The sequence below is a fragment of the Balaenoptera musculus genome, chromosome X, assembly GCF_009873245.2.
Source record: "Balaenoptera musculus isolate JJ_BM4_2016_0621 chromosome X, mBalMus1.pri.v3, whole genome shotgun sequence".
Lineage (NCBI taxonomy): Eukaryota > Metazoa > Chordata > Mammalia > Artiodactyla > Balaenopteridae > Balaenoptera > Balaenoptera musculus.
This window is the reverse complement of record NC_045806.1, coordinates 58,700,217-58,717,009: the sequence shown is the minus strand read 5'-3', so window position 1 is coordinate 58,717,009 and position 16,793 is coordinate 58,700,217. Positions and strand designations below refer to the sequence as shown.

Below are 16,793 nucleotides of genomic sequence, written 5' to 3'. Positions count from 1 at the left end.
TGGAGTTAGAAGCCCAGGCTTCATAGGGGTTCAGGATACTGGGTAGATGACCGGTTCAGGAACTTGGAGACAATCTAATAGTAATAAAAAATGACATAGACCAAGGCAGAAGACCAGTTATCCAGATGAAGACAACCTGGGGGTGAGAAGGGCCAGGACGAAAGGGAGAACACTGAATGGGTTCAGGGTCTGGCTCTCAGGTAGAGGAGCCTAGTGGTCACCACTATGGCATCATGTTCGAGATCAGAGTAACAGGGAATGTAACTTAATTCTAAAGCCCACCAGAGTAGGGGCGGTGGGCAGCTAACCTGCCAGGGTAGGAATGGCAGAGTTTTGTAGCCAGTGGGCTCTTTTCTTCGTTTCTTCATCTTTTTATTCACCTGACTTTAATGAGTGTCTGCTCTAAGACCTGATCCCTATCCCTGTTATCAAGGAGTTCACAGGCAGATACACAAGCAGGCAGACACACAAATGGATAATTTTTTTAAACAAACTTTTAATTTTAGAGTAGTTTTAGATTTACAGGAATATCACAAAAATAGTACAGAGAGTTCCCATATACCCCACACCTAGTTTCCCCTATTGTTAACATCTTACATTCATTTGGTACATTAATTACAGTTAATAAACCAATACTGATACATTATTATTAACTAAATCTATACTTTATTTGGATTTCCTTAGTTTTTACCTAATGTCCTTTTTCTGTTCCAGCATCCTATCTAAGACACCACATTACGTTTAGTCATCTGTCTCTTTAGGTTCTTCTTGCCTGTGACAGTTTCTTAGACTTGCCGTGTTTTTGACGACCTTGACCATTTTGAAGAGTACTGATCAGGCAGTTTGTAGACTGTTCCCCCGGCTGGGATTTGTCAATGTATTTTCTCATGATTAGACTGGGGTTTTTGGTTTGGGGCGGGGTTGGGGGGAAGACTACAGAGGTAAAGTACCCTTCTCATTAAATCGTATCAAGGGTACGTACTACCCACATGACATATCACTGTTGATGTTGACTGTAATCACCTGGCTGAGGTACTGTTTGCCAGGTTTCTTCACTTTATTTTTTTTGTTTTGTTTTGGTTTTTGGTGTTTTTTTTTTGGCTGCACTGCACGGCTTGTGGGATCAAACCGTGCCCCCTGCAGTGGAAGCTGGAATCCTAACCACTGGACCACCAGGGAATTCCCAGTTTCTTCACTTTAAAGTTACTCTTTCCCCCACTGCACCTTTCCATACTGTACTCTTTGGAAGGATGTTACTACATGCACTCCACAGCTAAGGAGCAGGAATTATGCTCCGTCTTCTTGAGGGTGGACTATCTACATAAATTATTTGAAATTCTCCTGTATGGGAGGTTTGTCTTATCTCCTATATGTATTTATTCACTCATTTATATTAGTATGGACTCATAGATATTTATTTTATACTTTGGGTTATAATCCAGTACTACTTTATTTTTTTGCTCAAATTGTTCCAGCTATGACCATTGGGAGCTCTTTCATTTGGCTCCTGTATCTCTTTGACATACTCCCATCATTGTGGTGTGTTGTTTGTTTTTTGTTTGCTTGTTTTGAGTACTTCCTTACTTTCTGACAGTACAAGATGCTCCAGACTCATCTTATAGATTTTTTTTTGAATTTTATTTTACTTTTTATACAGCAGGTTCTTATTAGTTATCTATTTTATACATATTAGTGTATATATGTCAATCCTAATCTCCCAATTCATCCCACCACCACCACACCCCACCCCCGCCACTTCCCCCCACCTTGGTGTCCATATGTTTGTTCTCTACATCTGTGTCTCTCTTTCTGCCCTGCAAACCAGTTCATCTGTACCATTTTTCTAGGTTCCACATATATGCATTAATATACAATATTTGTTTTTCTCTTTCTGACTTACTTAACTCTGTATGACAGTCTCTAGATCCATCCACGTCTCTACAAATGACCCAGTTTCATTCTTTTTTATGGCTGAGTAATATTCCATTGTATATATGTACCACATCTTCTTTATCCATTCATCTGTCAATGGGCATTTAGGTTGCTTCCATGACCTGGCTATTGTAAATAGTGCTGCAATGAGAATTGGGGTGCATGTATCTTTTTGAATTATGGTTTTCTCTGGGTATATGCCCAGTAGTGGGATTGCTGGGTCATATGGTAATTCTATTTTTAGTTTTTTAAGGAACCTCCATACTGTTCTCCATAGTGGCTGTATCAATTTACATTCCCACCAATAGCGCAAGAGGGTTCCCTTTTCTCCACGCCCTCTCCAGCATTTGTTGTTTGTAGGTTTTCTGATGATGCCCAGTCTAACTGGTGTGAGGTGATACCTCATTGTAATTTTGATTTGCATTTCTCTAATAATTAGTGATGTTGAGCAGCTTTTCATGTGATTCTTGGCCATCTGTATGTCTTCTTTGGAGAAATGTCTATTTAGGTCTTCTGCCCATTTTTTGATTGGGTTGTTTGTTTTTTTAATATTGAGCTGCATGAGCTGTTTATATATTTTGGAGATTAATCCTTTGTCCGTTGATTCGTTTGCAAATATTTTCTCCCATTCTGAGGGTTGTCTTTTCATCTTTTTTGTATGTAGTTTCCTTTGCTTTGCAAAAGCTTTTAAGTTTCATTAGGTCCCATGTGTTTATTTTTGTTTTTATTTCCATTACTCTAGGAGGTGAATAAAAAAAGATTTTGCTGTGATTTATGTCAAAGAGTGTTCTTCCTATGTTTTCCTCTAAGAGTTTTATAGTGTCCGGTCTTACATTTAGGTCTCGAATCCATTTTGAGTTTATTTTTGTGTATGGTGTTAGGGAGTCTTCTAATTTCATTCTTTTCCATGTAGCTGTCCAGTTTTCCCAGCACCGCTTATTGAAGAGGCTGCCTTTTCTCTATTGTATATTCTTGCCTCCTTTATCGAAGATAAGGTGACCATATGTGTGTGGGTTTATCTCTGGGCTTTCTATCCTGTTCCATTGACCTATATTTCTGTTTTTGTGCCAGTACCATATTGTCTTGATTACTTTAGCTTTGTAGTATAGTCTGAAGTCAGGGAGTCTGATTTCTCCAGCTCCGTTTTTTTTCCCTCAAGACTGCTTTGGCTATTTGGGGTCTTTTGTGTCTCCATACAAATTTTAAGATTTTTTTGTTCTAGTTCTGTAAAAAATGCCACTGGTATTTTGATAGGGATTGCATTGAATCCGTAGATTGCTTTGGGTAGTATAGTCATTTTCACAATATTGATTCTTCCAATCCAAGAACATGGTATATCTCTCCATCTGTTGCTATCATCTTTAATTTCTTTCATCAGTGTCTTATAGTTTTCTGAGTACAGGTCTTTTGTCTCCCTAGGTAGGTTTATTCCTTGGTATTTTATTCTTTTTGTTGCAATGGTGAATGGGATTGTTTCCTTAATTTTTCCTTCTGATCGTTCATTGTTAGTGTATAGGAATGCGAGATATTTCTGTGCATCTTATAGATTTCTTGCCACAGCCCTAGAATCAGCCATTTTTCCAAGGAGGCCCAGTTCTTTTTATTGGCAAATGGTATTAGAAACCAAGATATGGGTGCTACCTGGAGGGGTGGGATAGGGAGGGTGGGAGGGAGATGCAAGAGGGAGGGGATATGGGGATATATGTATACGTATAGCTGACTCACTTTGTTATACAGCAGAAACCACTGTAAATCAATTATACTCCAATAAAGATGTTTAAAAAAAGATATGGGTGCTAAGTGTACTTGTTGCTGCTGGGGTTTCTTTGCTTCTAGGCCCTCTTAGCTGACAGAGCAAGGAAATATGTGTATATACTAACCCATGTGTATACACAGGTCTGTAAATATTTCTAGGTGTAACTATCTGTATTTATGTTGACCGTGGGTTTGTACTGATGTCTCCAACTCTGATCCATTACCACATGGATCATTCTAACCTCCTCTTGCCAATCTGTAAAATCCCACTCCAACAGTCAGAAACCTGGCTCCCACTCTCTGCCATCCATTTACTTAATTCTTCAACTCTAGTATACATGCACTGCAGTATCAGAATTGTTAGCTTATAACCCCCATGGGAAACAACTTTATCCACTAGAGTACATGCTTATGTTGTTTCTTTTGGTTTTAGTCTTACAGACTTCATTCATTTCCTAGGTTACTTAGGTCAGCACCTTTTCCCTCCACCCCCTTCAATGAGGTTTTTTCATACATTTGTAATACAGCTAGATTGTTTTGTAATGATTTTAATACAATATGTTAAATGTACTGATAGAGATGAACACATAGAGGGGTACTGAGGTGAAACAACTGATCCAGATGGGGGATAGGGTAGGGATGAAAGGCATCCTAGAGGAACTGCAGGTGAGGCCTGATTTTAAAGCAGCTCTTAAAGTGTGGTCTCTGGACCAGAAGCATTAGCATTACATGGGAACTGTATAGAACTACAAATTCTTGGGCCTCACTACAGAATCAGAAAATCTGGTGTTGGGGTCCAGCAATCTGTGTTTTAACAAGCCCTCCAGGAGATTCTACAGAACATTGAGAATCACTGTCTTAAAGAATGAGTTCAGGACTTCCCTGGTGGCGCAGTGGTTAAGAATCTGCCTGCCAATGCAGGAGACACGGGTTTGAGCCCTGGTCCGGGAAGATCCCACATGCCGCAGAGCAACTAAGCCTGTGTGCCACAACTACTGAGCCTGTGCTCTAGAACCTGTGAGCCACAACTACTGAGCCCGTGCACCGCAACGAAGAGGAACCCCTGGCTTGCCGCAACTAGAGAAAGCCTGCGCTCAGCAATGAAGACCCAATGCAGCCATAAATAAATAAATAAATAAATAAATTAATTAATTAATTAATTAATTAATTAAAAAAAAAAGAATGAGTTCATTGAGGTAAGCTTGGTGAAAGGAGAGGAGTGTACTCCAGAAAAGGAAGGTGGTGTGAGCTTAAGCTTTACAGGCCATAACACAGTATGATGGGCATAAGGGGTTAAAATAAAATGTTTGAGGCAGGAGGTGGCAGAAGTTAAGGCAGAGAGGTCAGCAGTTCCTGGCTGTATCAGTCAGGGCTTGGAATGCCAAGCTAAGGAGCTTAAACTTCATTCTGTAGGCCATAGGAAGCCACTGAAGATTTTTTTTTTTTTTGGCTGCTTTGGGTCTTGCTGCACATGGGCTTTCTCTAGTTGCGGCGAGCGGTGGCTACTTTTCGTTGCGGTGCTCGGGCTTCTCATAGCGGTGGCTTCTCTTGTTGCGGAGCACAGGCCCTAGAGCACACAGGCTTCAGCAGTTGTGGTGCGTAGGCTCAGTAGTTGTGGCTCGTGGGTTGTGGAGCGCAGGCTCAGTAGTTGTGGCACACGGGGTTAGTTGCTCCGCGGCATGTGGGATCTTCCTGGACCAGGTATCGAACCCGTGTCCCCTGCATTGGCAGGCGGATTCTTAACCACTGCACCACCAGGGAAGTCCCAAGATTTTTGTTTTGTTTTGTTTTGTTAACAGCTTCGTTGAGGTATCATTCTCATACCATACATTTCACCGATTTAAAATGTACAATTTAATAATTTTTAGTATGTTCACAGAGTTGTGCACCCATCACCACAATTAGTTTTAGAACATTTTCATCACCCCAAAAGAAATTCCTTACCCTTTAGCCATCATACGTACCACCCCCAAGTCCATGAATCCCCCAGCCCCCCAGCCCCTGGCAACCACTAATCTACTTTTTCTGTGAATTTGCCTGTTCTGGACATTTCATATAAATGGAATCATAAAATGCGTGGCCTTTTGTGACTGGCTTTTTTTTTGTATGTATAGTTGATATACAGTATTATGTAAATTACAGATGTACAATATAGTGATTCACAATTTTCAAAGGTTATACTCCATTTATAGTTATTATAAAATATTGGCTATATTCCCTGTGTTGTACAATATATCATTGCAGCTTATTTTATACCTAATAGTTTGTACCTCTTAATCCCCTACCCCTATATTGTCCCTCCCCCATCCCTCTCCCCACTGGTAACCACTAGTTTGTTCTCTGCATCTGTGAGTGACTGGCTTATTATTTCATGCAGCAAAATGTTTCCACGACTCATTCATGCTGTAGCATGAATCAGTATTTCATTCCTTTTTATGGCTGCATAATATTCCATTGTGTGGATATACCACATTTTTATCTGTTCATCAGTTGATGGACATTTGTGTTACTTCCCCTTTTGGCTTTGTGAATAATATAATACTGCTATGAACATTTATGTACAAGATTTTCTGTGATCAAATGTTTTCATTTCTCTTGAGTATGTACCTGGGAGTAGAATTCCTAAATCACATGGTAACTCTATGTGTAACTTTTTGAGGAACTGACAGAGTAATTTCCAAAGCAGCTGCACCATTTTACATTCCTACCAACAGTGTTATAGAGTTCCAATTTTTCCACGTTGCTGCCAACACTTGGTATTTTCTCTCTTTTTGATTCTAGCCATCCTAATGGGCATGAAGTGGTATCATTGTGGTTTTGGTTTGCATTTCCCCTGATGACTAATGATGTTGAGCATCTTTTCATGTGGTTATTGGCTATTTGTATATCTTCTTTGGAGAAATGTCTAGTTAGATCCTTTGACCACCTTAATTGGGTTGTCTTTTTTTTTTTTTTTTTTTTGGCCACGCTGCGCGGCTTGTGGGATCCTAGTTCCCTGACCAGGGATCAAACACGGGGCCACAGCACTGAAAGCGCTGAGTCCTGACCACTGGACCGCCAGGGAAGTCCCTATTTGTCTTTTAATTATTGAGTTGTTAGAGTTCTTTATATATTCTAGGTAAAAATCCTTTATCCAGGTACAAGATTTGCAAGTATTTTCTCTCATTCCTTTGGTTGTCTTTTCACTTTCTTCATGGTATCCTTTGAAGCACAAAAGCTTTTAGCTGTTTTTTTAAAAAATATTTTATTTATTTATTTATTTGGCTGTACCAGGTCTTAGTTGTGGCATGCAGGCTCTTCAGTTGCGGCATGCATGTGGGATCTAGTTCCCTGACCAGGGATCAACCCGGGTCCCCTGCATTGGGAGTGTGGAGTCCTATCCTCTGGACCACCAGGGAAGTCCCCAAGTTTTTAGCTTTTATGAAGCCCAATTTATTTTTCCCTTTGGTTGCTTGTGTGTTTGGCATCATATCTAAGAAACCATTGCCAAATCCAAAGTCATGGAGATTTATACTTATATTTTCTTCTAAGAGTTTTGTAGTTTTAGCACTTATATTTAGGTCTTTGATTCATTTTGAATTAATTTTTGTGTATGGTGTGAGGTCGGGGACCACTTTCATTCTTTTGCACATGGATATTTAGTTGAAAAGACTATCCTTTCCTCAGTGAATTGTTATGGCATCCTTTCAAAATCTTACCAACTGTAAACCACTGAAGAATTTTAAGCAGAAGAGTGACTATTTCTTTTATGTTTTAAGACAATATCACTGGCTGCTATGTAGAGAATGTATTAGAGGGGCCAAGAGTGGATGTAGGGAGACCAGTGAGTAGGAAGTTGCAGTTATCCAATCCAGAGATGATGGTGACTTGGACCACAGTAGTAGTAGAGATGGGAGAGAAAGACACAGGTTATATTTGTTTTTGTTTGTTTGTTTGTTTTTTAACATCCTTATTGGAGTATAATTGCTTTGCACTGGTGTGTTAGTTTCTGCTGTATAACAAAGTAAATCAGCTATACATATACATACATCCCCATATCTCCTCCCTCTTGCATCTCCCTCCCACCCTCCCTATCCCACCCCTCTAGGTGGACACAGAGCACCGAGCTGATCTCCCTTTGCGATGCGGCTGCTTCCCACTAGCTATCTATTTCACATTTGGTAGTGTATATATGTTCATGCCACTCTCTCACTTCGTCCCAGCTTACCCTTCCCCCTCCCCATGTCCTCAAGTCCATTCTCTATGTCTGCGTCTTTATTCCTGTCCTGCCTCTAGGTTCTTCAGAACCATTTTTTTTCTTTTTTAGATTCCATATATATGTGTTAGCATACGGTATTTATTTTTCTCTTTCTGACTTACTTCACTCTGTATGACAGTCTCTAGGTCCATCCACCTTGCTACAAATAACTCAATTTCGTTTCTTTTATGGCTGAGTAATATTCCATTGTATATGTGTGCCACATCTTCTTTATCCATTCATCTGTTGATGAACATTTAGGTTGTTTCCATGTCCTGGCTATTGTAAATAGAGCTGCAATGAACATTGTGGTACATGACTCTTTTTTTTCAATTTTTAGGACCTTTATATAATTTTTTTCTGGAATATTTACATTAATGACACTTACCCATACAGTATAACCTAAGAATGTTTATCACCATTCATCTGACAATGTAATTTAACATACCAAGCAATCCTAATTAGTTTCATAGCTCTTTCTGAGATGGCTCAGGGGCCCTTTGGAAAACTCCAAGCTAGCTAGAGAAAGAAACTTACAATCTGTGGTCAAGAGCAGCTCAGTATTGCAGGAAACTTTGTTCTCTTAACAGAGGGCAAATCAAACTTCAGTCTTGCACCAGCTTACTTTTAACCATAAAGTTCACTTAATTAAATTCACTCTACTCTTAGCCAATCCTGATCACACACAAAACTCTCTTTTCCAAGGTTCCTTTTCCATGCACCTTCTACAAGTTTTATCTGTATTAGTTTAGAAATATAAAGCTTCAAGACATGATCATCCTCTTTCACACTTTCCTGGGTTCTGTGAGTCATTCTAGTGAATTATCGAAGCTGAAGGTGTCACAGGAACGCCTGAATTTGTAGCCAGTCAATCAGAAGTGTGGTGGCTTGCGGAACCCCTGAGACTTGCAGCTGGCGTCTGAAGTGGGGGCAGCCTTGGAGTCTGACACTAACCCCAGGTGTTTAGAGTCAAGACTAAATCGCAGTACACTCAGCTGAGTTTCCACCAGATTAATGGCTGAATGACTCTTTTTGAATTATGGTTTTTTCAGGGTATATGCCCAGTAGCAGGATTGCTGGGTCATATGGTAGTTCTATTTTTAGTTTTTTAAGGAACCTCCATACTGTTCTCCATAGTGGCTGTATCAATTTACATTCCCACCAACAGTGCAAGAGCGTTCCCTTTTCTCTGCACCCTCTCCAGCATTTATTGTTTGTAGATTTTTTGATGATGGCCATTCTGACTGGTGTGAGGTAATACCTCACTGTAGTTTTGATTTGCATTTCTCTAATGATTAGTGATGTTGAGCATCCTTTCATGTGTTTGTTGGCAATCTGTATATCTTCTTTGGAGAAATGTCTATTTAGGTCTTCTGCCCATTTTTGGATTGGGTTGCTTGTTTGTTTTTTTAAAAAATATGTTTCTATTTGTTTTTTTTTGTTTGTTTTTTGTTTTAATTAATTTATTTATCTTTGGCTGTGTTGGGTCTTCGTTTCTGTGCGAGGGCTTTCTCTAGTTGTGGCAAGCGGGGGCCACTCTTCATCGCGGTGCATGGGCCTCTCACTATCGCGGCCTCTCTTGTTGGGAGCACAGGCTCCAGATGCGTAGGCTCAGTAGTTGTGGCTCACGGGCCTAGTTGCTCCGTGGCATGTGGGATCCTCCCAGACCAGGGCTCGAACCCGTGTCCCCTGCATTGGCAGGCAGATTCTCAACCACTGCGCCACCGGGGAAGCCCTGTTTTTTTTGATATTGAGCTGCATGAGCTGCTTGTATATTTTGGAGATTAATCCTCTGTCAGTTGCTTCGTTTGCAAATATTTTCTCCCATTCTGAGGGTTTTCTTTTCATCTTGTTTATGGTTTCCTTTGCTGTGCAAAAGCTTTTAAGTTTCATTAGGTCCCATTTGTTTATTTTTGTTTTTATTTCCATTGCTGTAGGAGGTGGGTCAAAAAGGATATTGCTGTGATTTACGTCATAGAGTGTTCTGCCTATGCTTTCCTCTAAGAGTTTTATAGTGTCTGGCCTTACATTTAGGTCTTTAATCCATTTTGAGTTTATTTTTGTGTATGGTGTTAGGGAGTGTTCTAATTTCATTCTTTTACATGTAGCTGTCCAGTTTTCCCAGTACCACTTATTGAAGAGGCTGTCTTTTCTCCATTGTGTATTCTTGCCTCCTTTATCAAAGATAAGGTGACCATATGTGTGTGGGTTTATCTCTGGGCTTTCTATACTGTTCCATTGATCTATATTTCTGTTTTGACACAGGTTATATTTGGAAAATAAAGTTAGTAGGGCTTGGGGGACTGTTGGCTAAGGGGTGAGGTGGTTAAAAAGAGGGAGAAGTCAAGGATGACCTTGGAGGTCAAGGATTATCTTTAGATTTCTAGCTTGTATGGCTAAGTGGATGGTAGTGTCATTTATTACCACACAAATGGGGAAGCACGTTTATTTATTTATGCATTCATGCATGCGGCACCAGGTCCCAGTTGTGGCACACGGGATCTTAGTTGTGGCATGCGGGCTTCTTGGTTGCAGCATGCGGACTCTTAGTTGTGGCATGCATGTGGGATCTAGTTCCCTGACCAGGGATCGAACCTGGACCCCCTGCATTGGGAGCACAGAGTCTTAGCCACTGGACCACCAGGGAAGTGCCGAGAAGCACATTTTAAGAGGGGAAATAATAAGTTTAATTTGGGATTAATTGAATTGGAGGTGCACGTGAAACTTTCAAGTGGAGATGTCCAGAAGGTAGTTGGAATATGGGTCTAGACTAGAGCTTGAGGGCAAGCCCTGAGTTGGAGAAAGTGCTTTGGGAGTTATGAGCACATAGGTGGGAGTGGAAGCTCTGGGAGATGATAAGGAGAGAGTAAAAGGAGTGAGAAGAGGGCCCAGGACTGAGCCCTTGCAGAGGAAGAATAGGAGCCTAAGAAGGACACAGAGAAGAAAGGGCCAGCGATGGGGGAGGAAACCAGGAGGAATCTATAGGAATCCGGTGGAAGGAGGGAATTGTAAGGAGAGAGTAATCAATAGTGTGAACAGAGGTCCAGAAAAATAAGGTCTGAGAAGTGCCCATGTATCTTCCTGTTTCCATGCTCCCACAATATAGGTTGGTTGGTTTGTTACTGTATGTGCAATAACCTTTGCACATACATTTCCTACAACTAGTGCCTGAAGTTGTTGCTGGCAGTGCCTGGTGGATATTTGTGTCTTCTTAAGTGGTGCCAGCTTTCATTGGCATCTTCTGTGCTAATCTTTCCCATCCTGAATTGAGGATATTGAAAGCTCAACTGTGGTTTGGATTCCAAAATGGACTCTAAAGTGTTCTTAGACTGAATGTTCAATCTGTTTCCTTTCTTTCTAATCTTCTACCTGTCAATCTCTCTCTATGTATATATATCTTTTTTTAAACTTTTGTTTTTTACAGATACGTGAAAGAGGCCAAAGAAGCAACTAAGAATGGAGATCTGGAAGAAGCACTTAAACTTTTCAATTTGGCAAAGGACATTTTTCCCAATGAAAAGGTGATGAGCAGAATCCAAAAAATACAGGAAGCCTTGGAGGAGTTGGCAGAACATGGAGATGATGAATTCACGGATGTGTGCAACTCTGGCCTGCTGCTCTATCGAGAACTGCACAACCAACTATTTGAGTACCAGAAGGAAGGTGTAGCTTTCCTCTATAGCCTGTATAGGGATGGAAGGAGAGGTGGTATTCTGGCAGATGATATGGGATTAGGAAAGACTGTTCAAATCATCGCTTTCCTTTCTGGTATGTTTGATGCTTCACTTGTGAACCATGTGCTACTGATCATGCCAACCAGTCTCATCAGCACGTGGCTAAAAGAATTTGTCAAGTGGACCCCAGGAATGAGAGTCAAAACCTTTCACGGTCCTAGCAAGGATGAACGTACCAGAAACCTCAGTCGGATTCAGCAAAGGAATGGTGTCATTATCACCACATACCAAATGTTAATCAATAATTGGCAGCAACTTTCCAGCTTGAATGGCCAAGAGTTTGTGTGGGACTATGTCATCCTTGATGAAGCACATAAAATAAAAACCTCATCTACCAAGTCAGCAATATGTGCTCGTGCAATCCCTGCCAGTAATCGCATCCTCCTCACAGGAACCCCGATCCAGAATAATTTACAAGAACTGTGGTCCCTGTTTGATTTTGCTTGTCAAGGGTCCCTGCTAGGAACATTAAAAACTTTTAAAATGGAGTACGAAAATCCTATTACTAGAGCAAGAGAGAAGGATGCTACCCCAGGGGAAAAAGCCTTAGGATTTAAAATATCTGAAAACTTAATGGCAATCATAAAGCCCTATTTTCTTAGGAGGACTAAAGAAGAGGTACAGAAGAAAAAGTCAAGCAACCCAGAGGTCCAGCTTAGTGAAAAGAGTCCAGATGTTGGTGCCATATGTGAAATGCCTTCCCTTTCCAGAAAAAATGATTTAATTATTTGGATACGTCTTGTACCTTTACAGGAAGAAATATACAGGAAATTCGTGTCTCTAGATCATATCAAGGAGTTGTTAATGGAGACACGCTCACCTTTGGCTGAGCTAGGTGTCTTAAAGAAGCTCTGTGATCATCCTAGGCTGCTATCTGCACGGGCTTGTGGTTTGCTGAATCTAGGAGCTGTCAAATTATCTGTTCAAGATGAAATTGAAGGGGAAGATTCCTCAGATGTGGACCATATTGATCAAATAAGTGATGATGCACTGATGGAAGAATCTGGAAAAATGATATTTCTAATGGGCCTGCTTAAGAGACTGCGAGATGAAGGGCATCAAACTCTGGTGTTTTGCCAGTCAAGACGAATTCTAAACATCATCGAACGCCTGTTAAAGAATAGGCACTTTAAGATATTGAGAATCGATGGAACAGTTACTCATCTTGTGGAACGAGAAAAAAGAATTAGCTTATTCCAGCAAAATAAAGATTACTCTGTTTTTCTGCTTACCACTCAAGTAGGTGGTGTTGGCTTAACACTAACCGCAGCAAGTAGAGTGGTCATCTTTGACCCTAGCTGGAATCCTGCAACTGATGCTCAAGCTGTGGATAGAGTTTACCGAATTGGACAAAAAGAAAATGTTGTAGTTTATAGGCTAATCACTTGTGGAACTGTAGAGGAAAAAATATACAGAAGACAGGTTTTCAAGGACTCATTAATAAGACAAACTACTGGTGATAAAAAGAACCCTTTCCGATATTTTAGTAAACAAGAATTGAGAGAGCTCTTTACAATTGAGGATTTTCAGAACTCTGCAACCCAGATGCAGCTTCAGTCTTTGCATGCTGCTCAGAGGAGATCTGATAAGAAACTAGATGAACATATTGCCTTCCTGCACTCTTTGAGGATAGCTGGAATCTCAGACCATGATTTGATGTACACGCATGACCTATCTGTTAAAGAAGAGCTTGATGTGATCGAAGACTCTCACTATATTCAACAAAGGGTTCAGAAAGCTCAATTCCTTGTTGAATTCGAGTCTCAAAATACAGAGTTCTTAATGGAAAGACAAAAAGCTGGAAATGAGGGGATATGGCTGAGAGAACCTGTATTTCCTTCTCAAACAAAGAAGAAATGCCATGAATTAAATAAACCACAGCCTCGGCCTTCACCTCTTCTACCAACTCACCACACCCAGGAAGAAGAAATCAGTCCCCAAATGGCAAGTGTAATCATTGAGGATCTGCCCCAAGAGGGTGAAAAACAAGATCTCGCCAGGAGAAAGATGAACGTTACCACCCCACAAGATGGTAGGCACCCGTGTGCAAGTACATTTGATGCTGATTTTGTAGCTACTTTACCCAAGGGGTGTGAAGATGTAGAAGAAATTTGGACTGACTCTTTATCAGGAATGGCTCTCCAAAAAGAGGCATCGCAAGAGGGGCCTATGCAGGAGGCACAGCAAGAGAGCCCTCAGGGAAGTTTCAATTTTTTACCTAGCAAGTCAGTCAGAGCTGATCTTGGGCCAAATCTAGATCAACTAGAGGAGGATGAGATTTTACATCACTGCAATCCCTGGCCTGCTAATCCCGAAACAAAGGAATATCAAAGGCCAGAATCGAATGTATCTGTTATTAAAATAGCTGATGATGACTTAGCAGCAGCCCACAGTGCACTACAGGATGCTCAAGTGAATGAGGCCAAGTTGGAAGAGGAACCTTTAGCATCTTCAGCACAGTATGCATGTGACTTCAATCTTTTCTTGGAAGACTCTGCAGACAATGGAAAAAAATTTTCCAGTCAGTCTTTGGAGCATGTGGAGAAAGAAAATATCTTGTGTGGCTCTGCAGCTAATTCCAGAGCAGAGTCCGTGCATAGCAAAGCATGTCTCAGTGTGGATCTTTCTGAGAAAGATGATGAGCCAGAAGAAGTAGTAGTTAATGTGAAAGTCAGAAGAAAAGCTAGACGTATCGATTCAGACGATGAAGTTGAACATGATACTTTTATTACAGATACTTCAGGCACAAACCCATTCAACACATCTCCCTTCCCGTTTTTATCTGTAAAACAGTTTGATGCCTCAACTCCCAAAAATGACGTCAGTCCACCTGGAAGGTTCTTTTCACCTAAAATATCTGATAGTTTAAATAAGTCTATAAACTCTAGAAGATCCCTGGCTTCTAGGAGGTCTCTTATTAATGTGGTTTTAGACCATGTGGAGGATATGGAGGAAAGACTTGACAATAGCAGTGAAGCAAAAGTTGCTGAAGATTACCTGGAGGAAGGAGCGGAGGAAAGCAGTGGTGAAGCCCCAGAGCATACAGAAGAAGATCCTTCCAGAGAAACACTGTCTTCAGAAAATAAGTCTAGCCGGTTAAGTACACCTAAGCCTGGTGCTCTGGCTCAGGAGACCTTTCCTGGTGACCCTGAGCCTTTGTCTGGTGGACAGTTGGTTGACTCTCCCCAGGATGAGGCACTGGAGGCTGCAGACGACTATGAGACTCTTGTCTTGCGTGGAAAAGAACTGAAAGAGTGTGGAAAAATACAGGAAGCCTTAGACTGCTTAGTTAAAGCACTTGACATAAAAAGCTCAGATTCTGAAGTCATGCTCATGACTTTAAGTTTGTATAAGCAACTTAATAAAACTTGAGAATATAACCTGTTTATTGTATTTTAAAACGAAACTGAGTATAAGGTAATTTGTTCCCATAATTGGATTCTTTGGGAGCATGAAGCATTCAGGCTTAAGGTGAGAGAAGTCAAAAAGGGAGTTTTTGTTTCCAACTTTTTTTTGTAAATTTTGCCTTTACCACCTGCTTCTGCTTTCTTCTATACATATATTCTGGTATTCTGAGCACTAGGTTAATATTTCTTTACTCAAATATTCTTATATTTTTCTTTTAGGCATACTCTGTAAACGTAATAGAACTGTGTTATTTCTAGAGAAATTTTTGTAACATTACTCTGGCCATTTTAAATTTTATTCTGAAAATGATCAATTTTGTATATCACAGTTCAGATAATATTAAAGTTACTTTTCATTTACTTTCAGTGAGATGATTGATATTGGCAAATGCATATAAAAATTCATTTTGGCAGAAGTTTGTCATTAGTATTCCAGATCTAAGACCCACTTAACATGCTATTGTAGGCTCTCGGTTCACTATAGCCGAAGACTGGGATAAGCTACCTGGTGCTGGGCTTCTTTATCACCGGCACCCTACCCTGGAGTCCCTTTGCCGACCATTTGGCCGTCCTTCACTCACCACCAGCTGCATTCTGACACATGCTAGCACATTATATCTTCAGGTTGTAGACTGAAAAGGAGTTTGGTTCCCTCCCAGAAACATAAAGTGCAGCACAGCACTCTGTGCTCTGTCACTGGAGAATTTATCAAGTACTGACTATGTATTAGGTACTCTACATAGGTTTCTTGTTTAATCCTTTGAGGTCAAGGGTAGCATTTCCATTTTTTAGTTGAGGAAATGGCTCAGTGAAGCTGTGACCTGCCCAAGATCACGCAGTAAGGGGTGAAATGGATTGTTAACCATGTGTTACCTAGTGAAAAGCCACTATAATAACTGACCTGCTTTTTTTTTTTTTTAGTGCTTTAGTTTTTCATTATTTATTTATTTATTTATTTTGGCTGCACTGGATCTTTGTTGCTGTGTGCATGCTTTCTCTCGTTGCGGCGAGCGGTGGCTTCTCTTGTTGCGGAGAATGGGCTCTAGGCATGCGGGCTTCAGTAGTTGTGTGCATGGGCTTAGTTGCTCCGAAGCATGTGGCATCTTCCCGGACCAGGGCTGGAACCTGTGTCCCCTGCATTGGCAGGCGGATTTTTTTTTTTTTTTTTTTTTTTTTTATGGCTGTATTGGGTCTTCGTTTCTGTGCGAGGGCTTTCTCTAGTTGCGGCAAGTGGGGGCCACTCTTCATCGCTGTGCACGGGCCTCTCATTATCGCGGCCTCTCTTGTTGCGGAGCACAGGCTCCAGATGCGCAGGCTCAGTAATTGTGGCTCACGGGCCTAGTTGCTCCGCGGCATGTGGGATCTTCCCAGACCAGGGCTCGAACCCGTGTCCCCTGCATTGGCAGGCGGATTCTCAACCACTGCGCCACCAGGGAAGCCGGCAGGCGGATTCTTAACCACTGTGCCACCAGGGAAGCCCCTAGGTTATTTATTGATAGTACAAAATTTTGCTCTTACCGAAAGAAATAATTACAGTTGCCCCTCAGTATCGAAGGGGGATTGCTTCCAGGACTCCCTGCGGATACCAAACTCCGCAGATGCTCAAGTCCCTCATATAAAATGGTGTAGTATTTACATATAGCCTACACACATTCTCACATGTACTTTAAAATCATCTCTAGATTACTTATAATTACTTATAATACTTATAATACATATAATACTTAT

General features: G+C 40.9%; 2 protein-coding genes across 2 annotated transcripts in view; one reads left to right on the top strand and one right to left on the bottom strand.

The window, feature by feature from the left end:
- Nucleotides 1-15,420, top strand: part of ERCC6L (ERCC excision repair 6 like, spindle assembly checkpoint helicase) — a 49,816-nt gene extending 34,396 nt beyond the window's left edge. The window contains exon 2 of the mRNA XM_036840995.1: nucleotides 11,349-15,420. Coding sequence (XP_036696890.1) covers nucleotides 11,349-15,030 — 3,682 coding nt within the window. The 3' untranslated portion in view covers nucleotides 15,031-15,420. The remainder of the gene's footprint in view (nucleotides 1-11,348) is intronic.
- Nucleotides 1-16,793, bottom strand: part of PIN4 (peptidylprolyl cis/trans isomerase, NIMA-interacting 4) — an 85,892-nt gene that overhangs the window by 58,323 nt on the left and 10,776 nt on the right. The window lies entirely within an intron of this gene.